Source organism: Pristis pectinata, chromosome 28, assembly GCF_009764475.1.
Source record: "Pristis pectinata isolate sPriPec2 chromosome 28, sPriPec2.1.pri, whole genome shotgun sequence".
NCBI lineage: Eukaryota > Metazoa > Chordata > Chondrichthyes > Rhinopristiformes > Pristidae > Pristis > Pristis pectinata.
This window is the reverse complement of record NC_067432.1, coordinates 30083137-30109544: the sequence shown is the minus strand read 5'-3', so window position 1 is coordinate 30109544 and position 26408 is coordinate 30083137. Positions and strand designations below refer to the sequence as shown.

The window sequence follows — 26408 nt, the reverse complement described above, 5'->3', positions numbered from 1 at the left end:
TCCCCGATTGATGAAGGACAATACACCATAAGCCTTCTTAACCACAGAGTCAACCTGCGCAGCCGCTTTGAGCGTCCTATGGACTCGGACCCCAAGATCCTTCTGATCCTCCACACTGCCAAGAGTCCTACCATTAATACTATATTCCGCCAACATATTTGACCTACCAAAATGAACCATTTCACACTTATCTGGGTTGAACTGCATCTGCCACTTCTCAGCCCAACTCTGCATCTACTTATGTCCCTCTGTAACCTCTGACAGCCCTCCAAACTATCCACAACACCCCCAACCTTCGTGTAATCCGCAAACTTACTAACCCACCCCTCCACTTCCTCATCCAGGTTGTCTACAAAAATCACAAAGAGCAAGGGTCCCAGTACAGATCCCTGAGGTACACCACTGGTCACTGACCTCCACTCAGAATACAACCCTTCAACAACCACTCTTTGCCTTCTGTGAGCCAGCCAGTTCTGGATCCACACTGCAATGTCCCCTTGGATCCCATGTCTCCTCACCTTCTCCATAAGCCTTGCATGGGGTACCTTATCAAACGCCTTGCTGAAATTCATATACACTACTTCTATTGCTCTCTCTTCATCGATGTGCTTAGTCACATCCTCAAAAAATTCAATCAGGCTCATAAGACAGGACCTTCCCTTGACAAAGCCATGCTGACTATTCCTAATCATATTATACCTCTCCAAATGTTCATAAATCCTGCCTCTCAGGGTCTTCTCCATCAGCTTACCAATCACTGGGGTAAGACTCACCGGTCTATAATTCCCTGGGTTATCCCTACTCCCCTTCTTGAATAAGGGAACAACATCCTCAACCCTCCAATCTTCTGGAACCTCTCCTGTCTCCATCGACGACGCAAAGATCATCGTCAGAGGCTCCGCAATCTCCTCCCTCGCCTCCCACAGCAACCTGGGGTACATCTCATCCAGTGCCGGCGACTTATCTAACTTGATGCTTTCCAAAAGTTTCAGCACCACCTCTTTTCTAATATCTACATGCTCAAGCTTTTCAGGCCACTGCATGTCCCCACTACAATCCCCTAGATCCTTTTCCATAGTGAATACTGATGTAAAGTATTCATTAAATACCTCTGCTATTTCTTCCGGATCCATACACACTTTCCCACTGCTGTACTTGATAGGCCCTGTTCCTTTCGCATCTCATCTTCTTACTCTTCACATACTTGTAGAACGCCTTGGGGTTTTCCTTAATCCTGTAACCTTCTGGCTCTCCTAATCTCTTTCTTAAGTTCCTTCCTTTTAGCCTTGTACTCTCCCAGATCTCTAACATTACCTAGTTCTCTGTACCTTTTGTATACTTTTCTTTTCCTTTGGACTAGATTTATTATAGCCTTCGTAAACCACGGTTCCTGTATCCTCTCGTGACTCCCCTGTCTCATCAGAACATGTCTATACAGAACTCCACACAAATACCCCCTGAATATTTGCCACATATCTTCCATACTTTTCCCAGAGAACATCTGTTCCCAACTTAATCTTCCAATTTCCTGCCTGAGAGCCTCATAATTCCCTTTACTCCAAGTAAATGCCTTTCCAGTCTGTCTGTTCCTATCCCTCTCCAGTGCTAACGTAAAGGAGATAGAATTATGATCACTATCACCAAAATGTTCACCCATTGAGAGATCTGACACCTGACCAGCTTCATTTCCCAATATCAAATCAAGCACAGCCTCTCCTCTTGTAGGTCTATCTACATACTGTGTCAAGAACCCTTCCTGAACACATCTATCAAACTCCACCCCATCTAAACCCCTCACTGTCTGGAGATACCAGTTGATATTTGTGAAATTAAAATCCCCCATCACAACAACTCTGTTATTCTCACACCTTTCTAGGATCCGAGTTGACAATGTGGGGCATGCCCATTACAACTAACCTCCTGTCTCACTCAGTCAAAGTTACCAAAGTAATGAGTACAGAACAGTACATCATAGTACATATCAGTGCCAACTATGATGCCAATTTAAACTAATCTCATCTGCCTGTATCCCTCCATTCACTCTTTGTTTATGGGCCAGTCTCAATGCCTCTTAAATGTTATCATTGTACCTGCTTCCATCACCTTCCTAGCAGCCCGTTCCTGGCACCTACCATTCTCTGCACAAAAAAAACTTGCCTCATAAATCTCCTTTAAACATTTCCTCTCTCGCCTTAAATCCATGCCCTCTAGCATTAGACAGGCTGAGAAGAAGACTCCAACTATCACCCTATCTATGTCTGTCATAATGCTAGATACTTCTATTGGTCTCCTCAGCCTCCACATCCTTACCGTAATGTGATGTTGTCATACAGAGAGAGCTATGGACTTGCACTGTATATTAATGCTCCGAAGGGTTCTGCCACTTACTGTATACTTTCCTCTTACGTTTGACCTCCCGAAGTGCAACACCTTCTACTTGTCCAGATCAAACTCCATCTGCCATTTCTCTGCCCACGTTTTGAACTGATCATATCCTGCTGTATCCTTTGACATCAGTCCTCACTGTCCACAACTCCACCAATTTGTGTGTCATCTGCAAACTTACTAATCAGCCCAACTACATATTTGTCCAAATCATCTATTATGTACATATAATAAACAACAGAGGTCCCAGCACTGATCCCTGTGGAACACCACTGATCACAGACCTCCAGTTAGAATAACACCCCTCCACCACAACCCTCTGCCATGGCCAAGCTCATTTTGAATACAATCTACAAAGTCTCTATGGATCCCATGAGCCTTAATCTTCTGCCTACCATGAGGGACCTTGTCTAAAGCTTTCCTAAGTCTATGTCGATAATATCCACTGGCCTACCTTCATCACTCATCTTTGTCACCTCATCAAAAAAATCTCAACCTAATTTACAAGATGTGATCTCTCCCGCACAAAGCCATGCTGACTATCCCTGATAAATCCATGCTTTTCCCTATGTGTGAGTAGATCCCATCCCTTAAACAATTTTCTCCAATAATTTCCCTACCATTGATATAATACTCACCAGCCTATAATTTCCTGGTTTGTCTCTGTTAGTCTTCTTAAACAGAGGAACAACATTAGGTATCCTCCAGTTCTCTGGGACAGACTGGCTAAACAGGATTTAAAGATCTATGTCAAGGCCCCAGCAATTTTGCCTTAGTAACCTGGGAAATGTCCCATCAGGCCCTGGGGATTTATCCATCTCAATGTTCTTCAAAAGACCCGACACCACCTCCTTCTTGATTTCAACATGCCCTAGAATATCAGCATACCCCTCCCTGTCCTCACTTTCCTACACGTCCTTCTCCTTAGTGAATATTGATGCGAAGTACTCATTTAGTGTCTTGCCCATCTACTCTCCCCAGCTCCTGGTCCAGTCCTAAAATTCTCCATCTTCTATATTATGCTTTAACTTCAATGTTACTTACTTATTGTTTCTCTGACAGACAGCCCGTGGGTATTGTGCCTTATCCAGGTTCAACTCAGATTTCTCTTAAATTTTTCCATCCATCTTATTCACCTTTCTATACAATTCAGCAGATTTGTTCCAGGAGATGTTGTTGAATAATCTGCTTGCCTATTATTTTCATCTTTTTATCTGGCCAAGTAATAAGTTAGCTCCAAGGGCACTGAGAAGAGAAATCAGCACAAAAATAGTCTTGCAACCAAAGACCATGTCTGATATCATTGGATAATCATTTGCTCTGTCTTCCAAGATACCATCTAACCTGCGATTGATTACACTAATATAAAGCAAAACCTGTGTGTAACCAGCTTATACTGTGATTCTGAAATCCAGTTCCCTAAATTGAAATGGAACCAAATTTCAGGAATGGAATTCTGTGGATAGGTACCACTATATTCCATGTTTAATTTGTGTGATCAAGGAAAGAATTCTACTCTCATGTAGCTTTTTTTATTCTGATTCAAGCAGTTTTTGAATGGGGTTCCCCATTGGGAGTGCTGGACCAGGGAACATATGCTAATGTTCACATAAACTTCATGCTAGCATTGATGAACACTAGGAAACATGCCAGTATATAATTCGTCATATTTAAGTTTTAATGTCTATTGAAGGTATTCATTAAACATTCCAAGCTCTCCTTGTGCATACAGTGCTTTGTGCTCAGGGTTTACAAGCGAAAGATAAGACTGGCTCAAGCGACCCTTACGTCACAGTGCAAGTGGGCAAAACCAAAAGGAGGACAAAAACCATTTTTGGGAATCTCAACCCAAACTGGGATGAAACTTTTCACTTGTAAGTACTGGATTATAATTTGTAACTGTTTGCTGCGAAGTAGCAAATTTTAATGGGTCAACCTTAGTTTGCATCCATGTAAGATTTTCCTTCTGTATAAAGGTAATATACATGGTTTTACAATCATTGAATTCCTTTTTTCACAGGTTATCAGTAAAAAGTAAGATCTGACTAAAATGAAAGTAGTAAATGCTGTTATCAAAACCATAATCCTGGATCATAACGCAGTGCAAATGATGGCATAAAAAGTCAACGTCATTTAGTTAACTGGTGCAAAGTCTCAATAATTTTGTATATGATAAGATATTTTTGTTTTCAAAATGGAAATAATATTATTGATGTAAGCAAATGACAATTTGTTCAAAAATGCATGTTTTAACAGGGCAGGAAACTTGGTCCTCTGCCGGAAGAAAGTGTATAATGCTTCACCAGATTTCCAGAACTGCTACTGAGTCCGGAACCATTTTTGTTTTAAAACAATAAATTGTGCTTTTGTGTGTGTATGTATGTGGTTTTACCTTCATTCTCTGAATATGAGGGTTATTGCTCTGGCTGGTATTTAATTCCAAGCCTTAAATGCATCTAGTTGTGAACTGCCTTCTTCAAGCACTGAATTCCCACAGTGCTGGTGGAATGGCGATTCCAGGGTTTTGATCCCATAAATATGTAGGAATGCAATGTATTTCCAAGTGAGTATAGTTTGTCAATTGGAGGTGGTGGTATTCCCATTCACCTGTTGCCTTTGCCTTTCTAGATGATGGAGGTCTCAGGTTGGGAGATGTTTTTGAAGATGCCTTGAGTCATAGAACAGTACAGCACAGGAACTGGCCTTTCAGCCCATAATGTTGTGCCCAACTAATTAAACTAGTAACTAAATGCCTAACTAAACTAATCCCTTCTGCCTACACAATGTCCATATCCCTCCATTGTCTGCACATTTATGTGCATATCTAAGAGCCTCGTAAACATCTCTGTCATATTTGCCTCCACTACCATCCCTGGCAGCGCATTGCAGGCACCTACCACTCTGAGTTACTTGAGTTACATTTGGTAAATAGTGCACTCTCCAGTGACAGTGTGCGGCAGTAGTGGAGGGACTAAATGTTTGGCGTGGTGGATGGAGTGTCAATCAAGTAGGCTGCTTTGCCCTCCTGCCTGGTGCCCACCTTCATGCGTTTCTAGAGCTGCACCCTGTTCTGCAGCTGGAGATAATGCACAACAGGCTTTCCATCATGCCTCCTTAGTCCAGGGATGATGTTTCCGAGCCACCTGGCAAACTGGGCTTGGCAGTCCGGGCTTTTTGTGGAGGCAGTGGGAACAGTTTTACACCTTCCAATCCTGTAAACATGTTCCTGCCTTTCAGCAAAAGTTCTACGCTGGAGAGTTTACCAGTGTTCTTTCAATCACAGTCACTTTGGCCAAATGAGGAGAATGTCCATACATACTGCACCCATTTCTGTCTGGAAATTGTATTGGGATCCTGTGACTGAAACTGCAGGCATCACTTTGCTTCTTCATTGCCTTCCTTTGCCTTTATATTAATGGAACAACTAAGGTGGAGCTGTTATGTTTCAGTTGGTGATTAACAGTATGCTTGTCTTTTGTGGTTTTGTAGATGGGTGGATTAGCAAGTTTGTGGATGACACCAAGATTGGTGGAGCTGTGGACAGTGTAAAGCACTATCAAAGAATACAGTGGGATATAGATCAGTTACAGATATGGGCAGAGAAGTAGCTGATGGAGTTTAATCCGGGCGTTGAGGCGGAAGGTTAAATGAAAGGAGAAAGTATACAGTTAATGGTAAGCCCCTAAATAGGACTGAGGTACAGAGGAATCTTGGGGTCCAGGTCCATAGCTCACTGAAAGTGGCTACACAAATGGACAAGGTGGTAAAGAAGGTGTATGGCATGTTGAGTATTAGCGTAATAGCTGCAGCTATGTACAACTTTAGTCAGACCGCACTTGGAGTATTGTGTGCAGTTCTGGTCACCCGTTATAGGAAGGATGTGGAGACTGTGGAGGAGGTGCAGAAGAGGTTTACCAGGATGATGCCTGGATTAGAGGGTATGAGCAATAAGAAAAGGTTGGACAAACTTGGGTTGTTCTCCCTAGAGCATCGGAGGCTGAGGGGAGACCCGATAGAGTTTTTAAAATTATGAGAGGCAGAGATGGTCAGAATCTGTTCCCCAGGGTAGAAGTGGCAAACACCAGAGGACAGGGTGGGGTGGAGTCTAAAGGTAACGTGAGGGGCAAGTTTTTTACGCAGAGAATGGTAGGTGCCTGGAATGGGTTACCAGGGGTTGTAGTGGAATCATACAATTTGGTGGAATTTAAGAGGCTTTTAGATAGACACACAAATATGAAGGGAATGGAGGGATATGGATGATACACAGGAGGAGGTCATTTAGCATAAATCAGCATCAAGATCGGCACAACATTGTGGGCCGAACGGTCTGTCCAGTGCTCAAAGGAATAATGAGGTAGTGTTCATGGACCATTCAGAAGTGTGATGGTGGGGGTGGGGTGGGGGGAAGCTGTTTCTGAATCATTCAGTGTGTGTCTTCAGACTCCTGTACCTCCTCCCCAGTGGTAGCTTCTTTTGTTCCTGGATGAATGGGTTCCTTCCTCTGTTCCTCTGACCACCTAGTCTTCTTATATTAATTAGACACAGTATAACCAAACCACTCTCTGAAATGAATTTAATTAAATTCTCAGATTTTTCTATTTTTTGTTTCCTTGACAAAATCGTTATCGAGCAACAAACTCTGATCATTGAATGTGTCCCATTTTCTTGTCTCAGTGTGGAAAATTTTGTTTCCTATCTGGAAAATCCAGAGCAAATCCATTTTTTAACTACATGAATATCAGCATAAGTCTAAAGAATCAAATCACTTTGTATATCAAGATTAGAGTTAAAATTTGATGCTTGTTATTGGTGAGGTCTAAGCTGTTGTTGCATCAGTTGCTATGGAGCTAGTCACCATTTGTTGTAAATTACATCAGGCACTCACTTGGTGCATATGGTGGTAAGCAGAGAAATCAAAAGCACTCTTTATCGCTTCCTCTATCATTTATTATCTTGGTCCTTTCTGACTTATCTGTATTCAAACCATGGAAGTATCATAAATCCCCAATTTAAAAGAAGACTTGGTTCTCCTGTTGTCATATATTGCTTGATTCACTTCTGGTTATACTGTAAGTTACAATAAAATGGGGTTTCTTTCTTCTTATTTCCTGCCCTAAATTTGGTAATGTATGTAGTGCAATTGGCAACAAAAGATGGAATCAGATATCTGAATCTGTTTGCATTTGAGGTGCTGATGTAGGTCAATTGAAGATGTTAGCGTGGGATATGCATACGTATGTTTGTCCATTGGTAGAATCAGTGATTGTAATCCCTCACCTAAATCTGTTTAGCAGCTGTTCCCAGTGTAATCAAAAAACAGCTTAAGCACAGCTAAATGCAGACTAAAAAAACATTGTAACATCACGTACAAAAGATACAGAAAACATAATTCCTGAAGTCAGCTTCAGGCCCTAAAGTAGGCAATTGATGCACAGGGGGTCAATATCAGATTCAAAGAACTCTCTCCTCTACCCCAAAACCACTGCTCCCTAAAATCAAGGCAGCAGAGAAAGGAGAATGAGCTGTATCAAATTTTCATGGAGATTAGTGAATTCATGTGCAACATGTCCATTGCTCTGTTTCCAGGGCTGAGCATTTCGATCTCTGTTGATCAATGTTGCTACAATCGCAATGCATTAGTGTGCTTCCAGACTTTGATTCCATTGACCTCAGCACCTTCAGATGTCAGGTAAAGAGCAGGTGGAGCAGAAGTGCTGCACGTCAGTGTTAGTGCCAGCAGGAGTGGCAGCCCTTGGTTTCTCATTTGAAAGGGTGAGCTTTCTCATGTATTGTCACCATAGGAAATGAGGCCCGACAGTCCTGAACATCCCCATGTTTGAGGGACTGCTCTGTGCACGAGGATGGATTTGTGCACGAGGATGGATTTGTGCACGAGGATGGATTTGTGCACGAGGATGGATTTGTGCACGAGGATGGACCACAACCAATTTCTACGTAATTGAGCTTCAAGAGGGGTCTTCCAAGGTGACGGGGGAAATGACACATGAAATATTGAGTTATTTAAAACAAGTCATGGAATAGATAAAGTAAATAGCAAGTAGGACCAGAGACTTTGGGTCGGATTAAGTTAAGACAACATAGATATTTTTGCATGCACAAGTGATAATACATGGTTGTCTGGAAACTCTTCCCCAGGTAGCAGTGTTCAACATGCCATAGAGTCGCGTCAGCTAACCACTCCATTGAAAGCGGAGTCCAACACCCTGATGCTAATTTATTGTTTTTAGCATGACTGGCTGACGATGGAATTCAAAGTAGAAATGTTTTCCAAGCAGGACAGTGAAGGTCTGAAAAAAAAGGTATTGTTTAAAAGGCAATACAAGGTGAATTTCTGGGAGAGTGGGCCAGTTTGGTCTGCATAAGCTTCCTGGTTTTGAAAGAAGATTTTTATAAAATCTGAGAGTGTTCCAATTATACATAGATCAAAGTCCAATTGAGATTTAACATTTTTTTTCATAATAAGTTAGAGGTAGAAGTACATAGGAAAAGGCTGGAACTAGCTGCCAGTGATTTAATCATAGAGATCTTATGTCAGCCATTCTGATACAAGTGCTGAGTGTTTTAATTGAGTGCACTGTGCAACCAATTACTTCTCTGGTGGGAGAGGAGCATAGCAGAGCACCGTCAATCCTGACCTGGCTAAAATTAATACCTTGCAATTCATTCAAAATATGAAATACTTCTAATTTAGTATTCAGAAAAAACAATTATTCATGCCTTCTCACCTTTAGCAAAACAGAAGAGGGTAGCGATCCATTTTACCATTTTGAAATATCACTTTATTTAGTTTATAGCAAAGGTATTTTAGGGTTGATTTTTATATAATTCTCAATGAATGCATATCTTTACAGTGGAATTAACTTAATTGAAGTGGCAAGTACAAGAGCTTAGAAATTTCTAAGTGCCTATATTTGCACTGCACTGAGACCTGCCAGAACCACTGCTGTAAAATTCTACAGCTCACAAGGACCACACTGTCAGCTGTCCGATGACAGGCTTTGCATGTTTAGTGTGCTCAGAGGCCATTCCCTGCTAGCCTTGCGCAGTAAATTGAGAGGAACTGGTAAATTTCAGGTTCGGGGGATGGTCAAGAATTTGTGTTGGGGCCAGAGGGAAATCTGACATGGTGGTAGGTATTTAAGTTAAGGTGGGCCCACATGACATGGGATCCCAGGGCTGGACTCAGTAGCCTGCATTTCCTCAGTCAGATCTGCCTTAACTTCCACAGCATAGTCCTCACATGTTGTAAATTCCCTCTTTGGCACATATGGTCTGTTCTACCCCTATGCACACAAGCATGACAACTTATGGAAGTCATGTCCAGATCTTCAGTGCATGCCAGTGGACCCCACTGCTCACATCTGGTCACCTTGATGTTTTAATACATCCGAAGGTCTAGTAGGAAAATAGTTACTGTGATCCTGCATCAATTCTCTTATATTTATTTAACAAATATTTTTCCAGAGAAGCTCAGTAATGTAACAGATGTAAACATGGTGTTACCCAAAAGAATGTCTTGGCCAAGGATTCTTTTGGTTCACACACAGGATTTAAAAAAATATATAAAATGTGCACTTACTAATCTTCAGTGATGAAGTTGTCGATGGGTTTTTATTCCTGGGTTCCATAATAGAACACTTGTTATCTGCTGAAAACATGGATTTGTGCACATGAGAGTAAACTCGACTATGACTTTGATCTCCTTCCACATTTCATTTGTTGTGTTTAGGTCTTCAGGACTTGATTTGCTGAACACTTCAGGTTTTTCTCATACCAGCCTCCACCTCTGTCTCTCCGTCTCTCCCCTTTTCAAAGCTATTCTGAATTTACTTGTAAAATAAGGTTACTTAGGGAAACGTGTGTACTTTGGGACAGGCTCTAAGTGTTTACAACTTCCAGTTCTGTTGGTGTGAAATTTTGGGGTCAGAGACTCTCTGAAACAAAAATGCTCAGAAGGAGAAAGACAAGCAGTGATGGTGACTGATCCTCTTGTGTGCAGCCTGCTGTCAGTTCAAAGTCTGTTCCAGAGACAGCAAATTATTGAAATTGATATTTGCAGACTAGCACATTTTAAAAAGAATTTAAAAGTACATCTTCTTGTACAACATACTTGAATTGATGATGAGATTATTTGCAAACATTTTTGTGCTTAATATTTCAAGCTTGTGTTCTAAGATATTGATCCTTTTTGAAGATTGAAAGATTTTTTTTAAATTAGATTTTTAGTCAGGAAGGGAACCAATAGTTATGGCAGAGGCAGGAAAGCGCATCAGCTCTGATGTTACTTAACAAAGCAGCAGGTTTGAGGGGCCGAATGGCATGTTCCTGTTCCCATGTCTTGAGCACTTTCGATTTACCGCAATCATAACAAATTCTTCACTTGTTAGTTTCGGTGTTGGCTCATATAAAACACACAGACCATTTTTAATTCTGCCACACCGCATGTTCGTATAGTGACTGGTGATTTTTGGTTTAAGAACATAAGAAGAAATAGTAACAGGAGGAAGCCATCTGGCCCATTGAGCCTGCCCTGCCATTCAATAAGATCATGGCTGATCTGGCCGTGGACTCAGATCCACCTACCTACCTTTTCCCTATAACTCTTAATTCCCCTACTATGAAAAAATCTATCTGTGTCTTAAATATATTTAATGAGGTAACCTCTACTGCTTCCCTGGGCAGAGAATTCCACAGATTCACTACTGTCTGGGAAAAGCAGTTCCTTCTCATCTCCGTCCTAAATCTACTTCCCCGAATCTTGAGGCTATGTCCCCTAGTTCTAGTCTCACCTACCAGTCGAAACAACCTTCCTGCCTCTATCTTATCTATCCCTTTCATAATTTTCTATGTTTCTATAAGATCCCTTCTCATTCTTCTGAATTCCAGTGAGTATAGTCCCAGGCGACTCAATCTCTCCTCATAGGCTAACATCCTTATCTCCAGAATCAAACAAGTGAACCTCCTCTGCACCGCCTCCAAAGCCAGTATATCTTTTCTCAAGTAATGAGACCAGAACTGCATGTGGTACTCCAGGTGAGGCCTCACCTGTACCCTGTACAGTTACAGCAAATTCAATCCCCCTAGCAATGAAGGCCAACATTCCATTTGCCTTCTTAATAACCTGTTGCACCTGGAAACCAGCCTTTTGTGATTCATGCACAAGCACTCCCAAGTTCCTCTGCACAACAGCATGCCGCAATCATTCACCATTTAAATAACAATCTGATCTCTATTTTTCCTTCCAAAGCATTGTACTCCATCTGCTAAACCCTTGCCCACTCACTTAACCTAGCTATATCTCTCTGCAGACACTCTGCATCCTCTGCACAATTTGCTTTTCCACTCAATTTAGTGTCATCAGCAAACTTAGATATGCTACAATCAGTCCCTTCTTCCAAATCGTTAATGTATATCGTGAACAGTTGCAGTCCCAGCACCAACCCCTGCTGCACTCTCTGTCCACTGATTGCCAACTAGAGAAACACCCATTCATCCCAACTCTCTGCCTTCTATTGGTTAACCAATCCTCTATCCATGCCAATACATTACTCCCAACTCCATGCGTCTTTAACTTATGGTAAGTCTTTTATGCGGTATCTTATCGAATACCTTCTGGAAATCCAAGTATACAACATCCACCTGTTCCCCTCTATCCATTGCACTCCTTATATCCTCAAAGAACTCCAGTAAGTTTGTCAAACAGGAATATGCCCTTCCTGAATCCATGCTGTCTGCCTGATGGAACCACTTCTATCCAGATGTCTTGCTATTTCTTCCTTAATGATAGCTTCAAGCATTTTCCTAACTAAAAACATTAAGCTAACTGGCCTATAGTTACCTGCCTTTTGCCTACATTCTTTTGTAAACAGTGGCGTGAGATTCACTGACTTCCAATCTGGCGAAACCTGCCCAGAGTCCAGAGAATTTTGGTAAATTATCACAAATGTGTCTACTATAACCTCCGCCATTTCTTCCAGTACCATGGGATGCATCCCATCAGGACCAGGGGACTTGTCTACCTTTAGGCCCACTAGTTTGTTCATCACTGCTTCTTTAGTGACAGCGATTGTATGCAGGTCCTCACCTCCCATCGCATACATAACATCTCTCTTTGGCATGTTAGACGTGTCCTAGACCATGAAGACTGATGCAAAATAGTTGTTCAAGGCCTCGGCCATTTCCATACTACCCAATATTAATTCCCCCTTCTCATCTTCCAAGGGACCCACATTCACTTTAGCCACCCTTTTCTGCTATATATAATTATAAAAACTTTTACTTTTTTTTAAATATTTTGTGCTGTTTGCTTTCATAATCTATCTTCCCTTTCCTTATTGCTTGCTTAGTGGTTCTTTGTTGTTTTTTTAAATTTTTCCTAATCTTCCAGTTTCCTGCTACTCTTGGTGACTTTTAGCTTGTTGGCACCTTTATGTCCTAGTTTTTAATCTAACTTCTAGTTCCCTAAATTCAGCTTGTCGGACCTCATCCTGCTTTTTTCCTATATCGTTGGTACCTACATGCACCACGACAGCTGGCTATTCACCTTCCCCTTCCAAAATGCCTCTGAGACATGCCTGACCCTTGCATCCGGGAGGCAACACACCAACTGGGAGTCCAATTTGTGACCACAGAAACTCCTGTCTGTTCCCCTTACCATGGAATCCCCTACCACTATAGCTCTGCTACTCTTTTTTCTGCCCTCTGGTGCAGCAGAGCCACTCACAGTGCCATGATCCTGGCTACTGCTGCCTTCCCCCGATGAGCCATCTCCCCCAACAGTATCCAAAGCGGTAGCTGTTTTGGAGGGAGATGAATGCAGAGGGCTCCTCCACTACCTTCCTGCTACTGCTTGGCCTGTTGATCACTCTATCTTTCCCTTGGCTTTTAAACTGCAGTGTGACCAACTCACTGAATGTTCTATCCACAACATTGTCAGCATCACGGATGCTCCGAGGTAAATCCGTGAGCAGCTGCAGTGCCATCATACGGTCCATCAGGAGCTGCAGCTGGACGCATTTCCTGCACAAGTAGTCAACAGGGACGCTGGCAGCCTCCCTGAGTTCCCACTTTGCGCAGGAGGAGCATGACATGGGTCTGAGCTCACCTGCCATGACTAAAATGTTTTGAGGGAAAATATAGAGATAGAAAGAAGAATAAGAACCTACCCTCACCTTACCTGAGTGTTGCCCGCTCTCCTCACTGAAGCCTGGTATTCACCAAAGCCCACATTTAGACAACCAGCAGCACTTTCACTCGACGGCAACCCCTCTCAAAATGGCTGCTCCACTTGACCCTAACTTTTTATTAGCTGCTGATAATTAGCTAACTAGCCAATCACCTATTAACTAACAATTACCTGACTTACCCCTTAAATTCCTGCAAGTGAAACTCACAAGCAAGCAAGGAGACTGTCTTCTTTTCAATTCTCCCACTCTCACTCCAAGTCACCAACTCCTCTGCCTCTGCCTCTGCCTCTGCCTCTGCCTCTGCCTCTGCCTCTGCCTCTGCCTCTGCCTCTGCCTCTGCCTCTGCCTCTGCCTCTGCCTCTGCCTCTGCCTCTGCCTCTGCCTCTGCCTCTTGAGCCTCAGCTCCCCACTCTAACACTGGCCAACACCAACAAACTGGCTGCTCCACTTGACCCTTACTTCTTTTTATTGGCTGCTGTTAACTATCCAATGAGTGAATCAATTATTAACAATTTGCAAATGTGCCTCTTTTAGACTCCTGCAAGGTGAAACTCACAAGCACAGAGACACCTCTTTTCAAATCTCCCGCTCCAAATCTCGCTCCAACTCCCAACTCCTGCAAGGTGAAACTCACAAGCACTGCAAGGTGAAACTCAGCTGAAACTAACAGATTTCTAATGCTAAATGGTTCAGTAAGTGCGTCAGGTGCCATAGTTATATCAGTTTGAGGAAGGTTTAGCGATTTACTGCACCAGATTACAATTGAAATGAGATTTAAGAGAATTAAAATTGAGATAGTGAGCAAGGATTTACTTTATAAGAAGTTAGGGACAGAAAAGCAATGACTTGAGCCTGTTCCACCAATCAGTTAGATTATGGCTGATTAGTTCAGCTCACCTTCCCAACCTCTGATCCAGAAACCTGACCTGTCTAATAAAAGTGGTTCCTCACTAGCTTTTGAATCAACCCCCTGTATAATTTTAAACACTTTATTCTAATCACCCCCTCCCAGTTCTTCCAAGCTCTTGAAATATGATCTATGTTCAAGCACCTTGTCATTATTGTCTCTCACTGTGATTGTTTCTCTGAACTCAGGCCCATATGTTAATGCTCTTATCGTTGAACTATACAAGTATACGTTGTTGAAGGCTGTTTGAACGAGCTAATTGGTCCCATTCCTTTGACCTTTCTATGAATATTTTTATAAATGTACTACAAAACTGTTCTTTCTTTTGTATTACAGTATTTATAACGTTCTGCCTTAACATACATTGTGTTAATTTATATTACAAATGTTTTTCATTACCTTTCATTTTTATATTACATTGTAGATCCTATTATGGTACGTGGTTGCCTTTATCATAATGATACTTCATGTCCACAATTTGAACAAAGCTTTTCACAAAATCTCAGCAAATCAATCACTTAGTTACTTTTTGCAAAGTTGAATTGGGTGCTTTGCAGTGAATATTTTTTATTTTGTTGCCGTTGGTTTCTGTTGCATTATCTGAAGATTACAATACCTGTTTCATGCAGTCTACCGATGACAGGTCTGCATTACGGGAACCAAATTACATAAGGCAGACAAGGAAAGTAAACTAATGCAAATTCAAAATACTGCCGCTGCTGGAAAGAACAGAAAATTTTGGAAATAGTTTGCAGGCCAGGCATGATCTACGGACAGAGAAGCAGAAAGAGGAAGCTAATTCTGTTTCTCCCTGTACAGACGGCATAAAAGAAATAGCTACCTCCTTTAGAAAGCTGATCTAATCATCCAGCATGTTCAATACCACTCTTGTGCAATGATTTCATCATTCTTCCAACTGCAAAGATGGATAATGATTTAAACATTGTAGATAAAACAATAGTGATTTCACTGAGCCTCAATATTCAATAACCCACTTGAAAAAGATTACATTGGTATCAAACTGAGGTTGTTATTGCCACAATCAAAAGACCTCATATCTCAGCCCGGCATATGAATTTCCAGAGAGTTATGAAAGTGACTGAAGCTCTGTTGTTCATAAAAGTGAAAGCTGGCTATATAACTGTATGATGGAAGTATACAACCAAGCAAACTTTAGTTAAAATACTTTAAGTAGCTGGAGATTTGCTATAGGTACTTCTAAGTAAAAGTCCAATTAAATTTTAAGTGTCACTTTCTCCAGAGACTTGACAGAGTACTCACTTCTGAATCACAAGTTAACCATTAGTTTTCCTTTTTTAAGACAGCCACATCTAACCTGTTTCTTATACTTCATTTTCTGCTTTTCCAACTCATTAATCCTTGCAATAATGTTCCCATTAATTTTGGGAAATGTGAAAGAAGCAGAGTGTGTATGTTTGCTGTATTACAATTGAAATCAGCTGTATTTATGCTTAATTCGTTTAAAAATTGTATTTTCAGCTTCTGCACAGCTCACGATGAACTAGAACATTAATGGCACTAAATAAATTCAGCTTCCACAGAACCACAAAGTCTAACAACTTCCCAAGCTTAGTCTCTGCCAGGGGCAACAATTCTCCTGACATCTTATTTGTCTCGATCTTGAGTAATTGTTAAAGAAAAATTGCAGCGATGGAAGAAAAATTTGTTTTCCAGGCTGCAGTATGCAGCTAAGCATAGGCACAATATTCTGCAAAAGGCTGTTAATTCCTCTCATATCACTTTTATTAAAAATCTGATGATTTTTTTTCTGAATAACACTCAGGTCAATAAAACAAAGTTTCTAAATTAAATAAAAAGAAGGAATTTTACTAAGTGCTGATCGTTGATGAACTGTACTCTTGATCTATTTCTTTTTAATTTATGTATAGTGAGTGCCACAATTCCACTGATAGAATAAAGGTTAGAGTCTGGGATGAAGATGATGACATCAAGTCTCGAGTTAAACAGCATTTCAAAAAAGAATCAGACGACTTTCTTGGACAAACAATTATTGAAGTCCGAACACTGAGCAGTGAGATGGATGTCTGGTACAACTTAGGTATGTGGATTTTTATTGCTGGCTAATTATGGGGCACATGGAGTTTGTTTGATATAAGGCTGGAGTGTAATGTGTACAAGTTTGTTGAAATATGAAGAGGGCACAAAAAATCATTTTCCTTCTTCATTCATGTGATGGTGGGTGGGTGGGAGGGAGCTCACTGGCAAGACCAGCATCGAATTGTTCTTGAACTGAGTGCCTTGATCATTTCATGGACAGATGACAGTCAACCACAGGTATATGGTCCATGCTAAATGACTGGACAGGTGGAGTGTAAGGTGGGAAAATGAGAGATTATTCACATTGTCAGGAACACTAGAAAAAACAAATGTTTTTCATATTGTGTACATTATATTAGTGTACAGAGGGATATTGGTGTGGTGGTTCAAGAAATGCAGGGAAGTACAACAAGAGATTAGGAAGGGGAATGTTAAATTGGGCTTTATTGTGATGAAACTAATGCAAAAGTGGAATGTTTTTGCAAAAGGGCAGGATTTTACTACGGTCACATCTAGATTACTTACTTTTGGCTTCCTTACCAAAGGAAGGATATATATGTAAGAGAACCGCAGTAACATGGATTCATTAGATTGATCCCCAGGGTGAAGGTCTTGTCCTATAAGGAGCAATCAGCTGGTTCCTATTTGACTCAGTCCGTGCTTGTGTTTGTCTCCCAAGGTTGCACTAACATTTGTATCTGCCCAGATCCCAAAGGCCTGGAGTGAGGTGGCAATGACAAAATTGCTCAGTGATTAGACCCTGGGCGGGGGATCCTGAGCCCCCGACCAGTCTGCACTGGTGGCTTTTTGATAGGTGATGCTTCCAAGTCTTTTTACATTTGTGTTGATTGGAGATGTTAAGGCACAGTTGAAATACATCTAAGCAATTGAAAAATAATTGATTTTTTTTTAATTGTATGTATATTTAAAACACTTAACTCATGTAAATTAATCAAAAATGAATGTTAATTAACAAATGGAATACTTTCATACCAGTTAGCTTCATTTACCTTTGTAATGAAGGTCAGCAGTGGCAGGGACCAGAGTAGTTATGTCAGTGATGGCTGATATAAGACAGTGGAGGCCAGATTCCAAGTATATCCAACCCCTCAACTCAGGGCAGTCAGGAATCATCACTGGTCATGGCGTTGAGTCCAGCAGCAGTGTGGAGATCAGATGTGGACCTCAAGTGCATTCTGTTCTTCACCACAGCAGTTCCCTGTTACAAAAGCCTGGAATGCACTGATGCATGTACTGTGGCAGCCAGCTGTTCCCTACAGAACCACTGGCTAAAAGTCAACACATTGAATCAGATTGACCCATATTCACCTTAGGTCATACCATTGAAGCATAAAGTGGATCAACAGGGCAGGTAGAATATAGAACAGTACAGCATAGGAACAGGTCCTTCGGCCCACAATGTTGTGCTGAACTAATTAAGCTAATGATGCCTAATTAAACTAATTCCTTCTACGTGCACATGGTCCATATCCCTCCATTCTCTGTATATTCATGTGCCTGTCTAAGAGCCTCTTAAACGCCTCTATTGTATCTGCCTCCACCACCATCCCTGGCAGCACAATACTGGCACCCACCATCCTCTGTGCTAAAACTTGCCTCTTGAATGCCACTATCATATCTGCTTCCACTACCACCCCTGGCAGCACATTCCAGGCACCTACCACTCCCTGTGCAAAAAGCTTGCCCCACACATCTCCCTCACACCCTAAATGCATGTCTCCTATATTAGACATTTCAACCCTGGGAAACAGAGAGTAGCTGTCTAGTCTATCTATGCCTCTCATAATTTTATAAACTTCTATCAGGTCTCCCCTCTGCCTCTGCCACTGTAGAGAAAACAACCCTAGTTTGTCCAACCTCTCCTTGTAGCACATAACCTCTAATCCAGGCACCATCCTTCTTGTAATGGGGCGACCAGAACTGAATGCAATACTCCAGATGCGATCTAACCAGAGTTTTATAAAGCTGCAACATAACCTCCTGACTCTTGAATGCAATGCCTCGACTAGTAAAGGAAAGCACGCAGTGTGCATTCTTTACCACCCTATCAACCTGTGAGGCCAATTTCAGGGAGCTTTGGACTTGGACCCTAAGATCCCTCTGTACACCAACACTGTTAAGGGTCCTGCCATTAACTGTGTGCTTTCCCTTTACATTTGATCTCCCAAAATGGAACACCTCACACTTGCCCAGAATACACTCCATCTGCCATTTCTCTGATCATATCTGCAACTGATCTGTATCCCGCTGTGTCCTTTGGCAATCTTCTACACTATCCACAACACCACCAATCTTTGTCTCATCTGAAAACTTACTGACCTACCCATCCATGTTTTCTCCAAGTCATTTATATATTTCACAAACAGCAGAAGTCCCAGTATAGACCCCTACATAACACTACCAGTCACGGACCAACAGCCAGAATAAGATGCATCAACCACTACCATCTGTCTTCTGAGGACAAGCAAATTCTGAATCCAAACAGCCAATTCATCGTGGATCCCATGCACCTCAATCTTCTGGATGAGCCTCCAAAGAGGGACCTTGTCGAATGACTGACTAAAATCCATGTAGACAACATCCATAGCTCTACCTTCATTGATCACCATCATCACCTCCTCGAAAAACTCAATCAAGTTAGTAAGATATGACCTGTCCCGCACAAAGCCATGCTGACTGTCCCTAATTGTCATAATCCTCTTCAATAGCTTCTCTGCCACTGATATGAAACTCACTGGTCTCTAGTTTCCAGGATTATCTCTATTTCCCTTCTTGAACTAGATGTAGGTTGACTCTTTCCTCAAAAATGGAAGGTCTAGAACTTGAGGGCAAAATAAGAGATTTGCCATTTTGGAGTGAGGTGAAGAGAAATTGTTTGAATGTTTTTTTTTAACTCCTTGGAACTCCTTGCTCCGGGGGGTGGGGGGGGGGGGTTGTTTTGTTGCTAAATACGCAGAGACTGGCCCCAAATAGAATCAAGATACATGGAGGCCAGGTGGGAAAGCAAATGAAGTAGAGGATCAACAATGTTGGTATTGATTGGCAAAAAAGCTTCAGTTCATTCCTTCTCTGACTTATAATGTTCTTTATTATTATTGTTCAGTATAAGAACATAGGACAGGAATAATGTCTCAAAGCTGATTATAACGATTTATGACTCAACTTCATCTTGCTGCCTTTAATTTGTTCCAAATGCCCTAACCCTAACCCTAATGCCAAGTCTAACAAATCAAACTAATGTCAGCTTTGAAAATATCATTCAAATCAACATCCACAGCCTTCTGGGTGAGAGAATTCCAGGCTGCCAGCACCCATTACATAGAGAAATCAAGTTTTCCAATTTTCCTCCTGCATTCTAATGTTAACATTTCATAAATATTGAATTGTTTATTATTTCTCCACATCTCTTATCTCTGCTTCCTTCTCTTTCTTCCCCCCGTCTCTCTTAACTCTCAATTATTATGTTTATAATTATCCTGAGCAATAATTAAAAGCAATAAACTTCACACAAACGTAGTAACATCTTGAAGTAGAAATATGTTGACTTATATAGTTATTTTTCCCATTGTAAGTTATGAATGTTTAATTAGCTTTATCTCCTCTTGACCAAAATGATGAAACTTTCAAGGATTGTAACTTTGATTCGTAACAGCCAAAATCTGACAACACAAGTACTGGGATAATCAGTTTGATTTTGTCCAAAGCTTAATTATATTTAAGCCCTTTAATGGAAAATGGAAAATAAAATCATATACATCCAGTAGCATGTGGCTGCATTCAAAAGAGTGCAGAAGAAATGAATTGGGATGTTGTCTGGAATGGAGGGCTGTCGTTGTAAGGAGAAGTTGGACAGGTGGGCTGATGGACAACCTCATAGAAGCTTATAAAATTATGAGGGACATGGTAGATAGTCAGAGTTATTTTCCTACTGTTATGGAGTCTAAAACTAGAGGACACAGGTTTAAGGTGAGAGAGGAGAAATTTAAAGAAAACCTGAGGGGCAAGTTTTCCATATAGAGGCTGATGGATACATGAGCTGCCAGAGGAAGTGGTAGAGGCAGGTACAGTTACAATGTTCAATACGTGTTTGGACAGGTACTTGGATAGGAAAGGTGTAGAGGGATATGGGCCTAAACCAGGAAAATGAGATCAGCGTAGATAGGCATCGCGGTGGGTATGGACATATTGGGCTGAAGGGCCTGTTTCTGTGCTGTTCAGCTCTATATACTGCACCCCATTTTGTTCAGTTTTAACAATTTCATATTCATATGCTTGGAGGGATACCTCCAAATTTTATTTGACATAATTTGTTGATTACTTGCTGAAAAATTCTTAATCTTTGGGAGTACAATGCTTTAATTAGAGGTACTTTTCTAAAGTGTGTATTGATGAAAGAAATTTTGTGTGTTTTTACCCCGTTTGAGATGTGGTCATATAAGTCTATTCTGAATTTTTTCAAATTCTGCAGCATATCTATGTTGTTTTTACTATACAATTATTCTTTCCCTTTGTATCAGGCTCTGTATAGGTTCTCAATACTGCTCTGTCCTTATAGGGTCCAGCATTCTCTGTAAGCACATAATGCTTTAAATTCTACTTATAGTTTATTCCTGGTATTACACAATGATATATAATGAATTATTACGTAATGAATTCCTTTTGCAAAACAGAAACAATAGAACTACTTATGGTTTATTCCTGGTATTACGCAGTGGCTTATTTGATGAATTATTTGATCAAATGTTTCTTTTACAAAACAGAAACAGTAGAATATCTTCCTACTCACCAAGTTATATACCATATTTTGGCATCATGTCAAAAGCTGCAATATAATTTTAGTGAAGGTGGATTTCTGAAATGTTTTAATCTATTGGTTTGGAATACCTTCTGAACCCATCCATCAGATTACAATCTTGTAATTCATTTCCAAGTTTGTTTGTTACACTTGAATTTTCAATTTATGTTGGTAATACAGTCAGAATTTCATTATATCTAAACAAATGTTACAGCATTTCCACAGCTGTAAACTGTAACCTAATTTTTTCCTTGTTCATCCTCAGGATGCTTTTTTATTATTCCATCGTATAAACCTGTAGAACCACAGAAACAGTGACAATTTCCAGCTGGCGAATGCCTGCCAAAGGGAAATGAATATAAAACCTCCCAGTCTTCTTAAATTGTCTCATGTGTTACAGGGAAAATCAAACTGGAAAAATGTACAAATTTTCTTTTTGTAAATTTAAAGAACCATATGATCAATCTTACCCAAATAAGAGTTCAGTAACAAATCCATGCAAGAATTGAAGCAGGATTTCCAAAGTAACAGAAACAAGTGACAAAAAATTTGGTTCTTTACATTCAGTGCTGAAAACAGATCATAGATGAGAAAATTATTTCAGCCTCTCCCTATTCAGAATGGAGCAGAATGAAATATCCTAAAATTTAGTTGGCAGATAAGACCAAAGTTCCTAACTCCATTAATCCATTTAGGAGTCTAGTACTTGTGTTGATTGTCCCTTGTGTGAAGTGTAACTTTCTGTTGTCAGTCTTATATTTATCCCTGCTGGCTACAAGTATCTGCCCATAGTAATAGTCAGCACACATTCTGGGTGCCATAGTAATACTCAGCACACATTCTGGATGGGAAGATTTCTGATGGATACTGTGTGTTGTTACTGTGAATGAGCCACATAGAGACCAATGTAAAAGGTCTTTATTCAGCAGAAGGAGACACTCAGGAGGAGACCTGGTGGAAGACTCTTTCCTGGGAGAAACTTTAAGTAGAATCTTCCTGAACTCAAAAGTACATCAAGCTTTTATACTCTTAAGAACAAAGATAACAGTAGGTGATTGAATACAATTTCAAGAGTTATGATTGCAGAGTTTACTTCAGAATTTTGAGTGCATACAAATGGTTCCATTGAATTACACATTTACAATGGGAGCACATCAGAACTGACAAGGCAATTCTGAATATTCAAACATCTTTGCTGGGACAGTGATTCACATGAATGGTCTAAAAGCTTCTGAGGATAGAGACCCCAGATACTCGGAATTAGTGTTGAGAGGGCTGAGTCACTGAATACGCAAATATCCCCAAATCCTGATTGCTTAGGAATTTTGGAATTGGAATTGGTTTATTATTGTCACTTGTACCGAGGTGCAGTGAAAAACTTGTCTTGCATTCTGTTCATACAGATCGATTTATTACACAGTGCATTGAGGTAGTACAAGGTAAAACAATACAGAATGCCGAGTAAAGTGTCACAGCTACAGAGAAAGTGCAGTGCAGGTAGAAAGTAAGGTGCAAGGTCATAACGAGGTAGATTGTGAGGTCAAGCATCCACCTCATTGTACTAGGGGACTGTTCAATGGTCTTATAACAGCAGGATAGAAGCTGTCCTTAAGCCTGGTGGTACATGCTTTTAAGTTTTTATATCTTCTGCCCAATGGTAGAGGGGAGAATAGAGAATGTCCGGGGTGGATGGGGCCTTTGATTATGCTAGCTTGTTTACTGAGGCAGCAAGAAGTATAGACAGAGTCCATGGAGGGGAGGCTGGCTTCCGGGATGTGCTGAGCTGTATCTGCAACTCTCTGTAGCTTCTTGTGGTCACGGGCAGAGTAGTTGCCATACCAAACCGTGATTCATCTGGATAGGATGCTTTCCATGGTGCATCAATAAAAATTGGTGAGTGTCAAAGGGGACATGCCAAATATCTTTAGCATCCTGAGGAAGTAGAGCCGCTGATGAGCTTCCTTGGCCATGGCGTCTACATGGTTGGACCAGGACAGGCTATTGATGATGACCAATGGTGAGGCTTAGTCCCAGTCCGTTCAAATCCCCGCATTCCAGGTCAGGCTTTTTACATTTGACCAAACATGTCTTTGTATCCTGTAAATACCTGATGCCTGGTTTGATGTAGGCCAATTAACAGAGCCCTATTGTCTGTATATTTGGCCAATGTATACAGGAATGTGCCATGGCCATGTCAGCTTACAAACCACATCTCCTGTGAGCCAGTAGTCTGCTGTCTTTAGACGGAGGTACTTATTCATTCAGCTGTGCTTTTAATTCAAAACAACTACTGCTTTTAGTTTACATTTTGAAATAGTTCATGAAGACCAGAACTTCATGAAGTTCATGAAGAAGTTTGTATTAATGACTATGGTTGCTTCACCATAAAACTGTCCAGTAAATTAAATGTATATACTGTTAAATAGTAACAGTGATTTTCCAATTAAAATGCAAACCTGCAACAAAGCTGAGGATACTGCCAATTTTTGCCTCTGCCACTAAAATAGAAATTTGAAAACCTGCACAGTTGGTAACTGACAGGTCATGAGTCCTCAATAACAAAGCTACCCTGAACTGGTTAGCATATAGCAGAAAGGTAAATGTTCATTAATTTGCAATGAAGAGCTCAAAGCTTTGACGTTCTGACTATATGAAAATTCACAAGACCTGATTGATAGAAAGGGCAAAATCTGATCTTACTGGTTCACTTAACCATGTGCTAGACTCCTGCTGTTAAGAACTCACACAGCTGATGGACATTGGACTTGCTGCTGTGGGGCTGCAGGCATCTTTTGCCGGGTGGAAATGGGGTCTTCACTCACCCACCCCCCCACCCCTCCCGAGCCACAGCAATTGGGGCTGGGCAGATCTGAGCAGAATTGGGAGCGCTGAGCAGACTCACTCACTGAGTCAGTGAGGCCAGCTGGCGTAATAATTTCTAACAGAACCCTGTCGTAACCTGGGGACTGCCTGTACAGTGGGAATGATTGATGTTTATGGGAGAGCAGGTTAACGGTGCTCACATTTAAAGATAAAAAAATGAAATAAATGAATTGCATTTCTGTCAAAAAAAAAGCTTGCATTTGTTCACTGGAAGATTACTCAGCTGTGCATGCCAATTTTGAAGGGATCAAATAGGATTCAAGCAGTTGCCAGAAGTGGGCACAAACTTTGAGTTAGGACTGCCATTAGAATCATGTTAATAAGGGGAATGGACTTTAACCTGTCATCCTAACTCACCAGTGACATTTAGAAACTACAGAACCACCAAGTCCGTCACAGAAACAGATCCCTCAGCCCACCGTGTCTGCGCCAACCACCAAGCACCTGACCATCAGGCACCCACTTACATTCATCGATCCCCAAAAGTGAATGTTGACTATGACAATGTATAAGTTCTCAGTCTGTTTACATATCACTAGTTCCCACTTGACGTGAAAATTTGAACTTTAATTTTTATTTCTAAACAAAAATGCATGACTCAGAGATCATTGTAAGCCTTGCTAAGCATTTTTTCTTGTAATCCTTTTGCAATAAGATTAAAATGCAAAAAAGAACATGAAATTAATTTTCTGATGCAGTTACTCCTTTGATGCAGACTTTATCACGACAAAGGAAATGTAATTTCATTTTGCCTAGAAATTTAACTTTAGGCCAAATCAGAAGTCACGAAAAAAAACAAAATGGGTAAGCTTGCTCTAAGAAATTGTTGCAGTCAATCTAAAAGATGGTAAATGCCACCTGTGTGTTTCATGTGTACAGTTGCTTGATGGGTTTACATCAGCAGCATTGTTGGAGTGCTGAGCCACAGGTTTAGGAAAGGGGGTAAGAAACGGAGAGGGAGGGTGTTGGGATTGGGGTAAATTGGTGGAGGGGAAGGGTTTGGATGGCCAGTGAGCTCCTTGAGGTACATAGCAGACTGATCTGACTGGGATTGGATGCCAGGTTAGGAGCAGAGGGCGAGACCCATGATTGGGGCAGGGATGAACCGGGGCCACAATCACGCCTCCTGCCATGGCAGGTACTTTTAATGCAAGACAGTTCACAGGGGAAGCAGTGGGTTATTTACAATAGACCATGATACCTCAGGATGTCCTTTCATATCCACCATCACGTACCTTCTGTTTACTTGTGAGAAAATTGCAAGGAAAATAGGTTGCAACCTTTGCATCCAATTTCTGTTGTTAAGTACTTAAGATGAGCCATGCACATTGATGCACATTAATGAAACCTGCATTAGGGTGAATCCCACAGACAGGGCCTGGTTATATCCTAATGGGTGGGACATGCTAAAAACAGGCACATTTTGCTTTCTGTGGTCAATTTACATGGAAAGACAGAAGCAAATAGTTCAATTTTTGAGGGAAATATATTTAAATCACATTAATACAATGTGACATTATAGTTTGTATTGCTGTAGCTTACTCTCTTGAATACCAAATAGTTCTTAAGGGGCAAGGATAATATTCAGTCACTGATTGAGATATAAAGCAGTTATCACCACACACAGAGCAAAATGTCATCGCCTGCAGTAAACGTTAAGGATCCATCAATTCTCAGCTGCAATTTCATGTTAAGTAACTTTTGAATTCGAGATACACAGAAAGATGAATCACCATTTAAAAGTAATTATGATTTCCCTAAGGGATTAACATGTGGTATTACCAATGAGAAATGCTAAGTATGTTCCTAACAAGTTTTACCATCGATCAACAAAATTACAAACAAATTGACTGTTACTGCTGTCCTGTTCTGTCAAAGAGCAGTTTATCTCTTCCATCGTTGCTTGTTATCGATTGATTCTTTGTTTAATGAGACATATGACTTCAGTTTCTCCTGAGAATGATAGTTTGGGAACAATAATTGTCGCCAGTAATTTGACAGAAGTAATTAGCCTCACACTACAGAGGATCCAGACTAGGCCTATACCAGTTTAGATGCACAATACTTCTAATATCTGGATTCATTTGGGATCTAGAGCTCTGGTATCTGTTTGGGGTATTGTGGAGTTTAC

General features: G+C 40.9%; 1 protein-coding gene across 1 annotated transcript in view; it reads left to right on the top strand.

Moving 5' to 3' along the window:
- LOC127583971 (protein unc-13 homolog C-like) overlaps positions 1 to 26408 on the top strand; it is a 424484-nt gene that overhangs the window by 139028 nt on the left and 259048 nt on the right. The window contains 2 exon segments of the mRNA XM_052040443.1: positions 4118 to 4259; positions 16410 to 16579. Coding sequence (XP_051896403.1) covers positions 4118 to 4259; positions 16410 to 16579 — 312 coding nt within the window.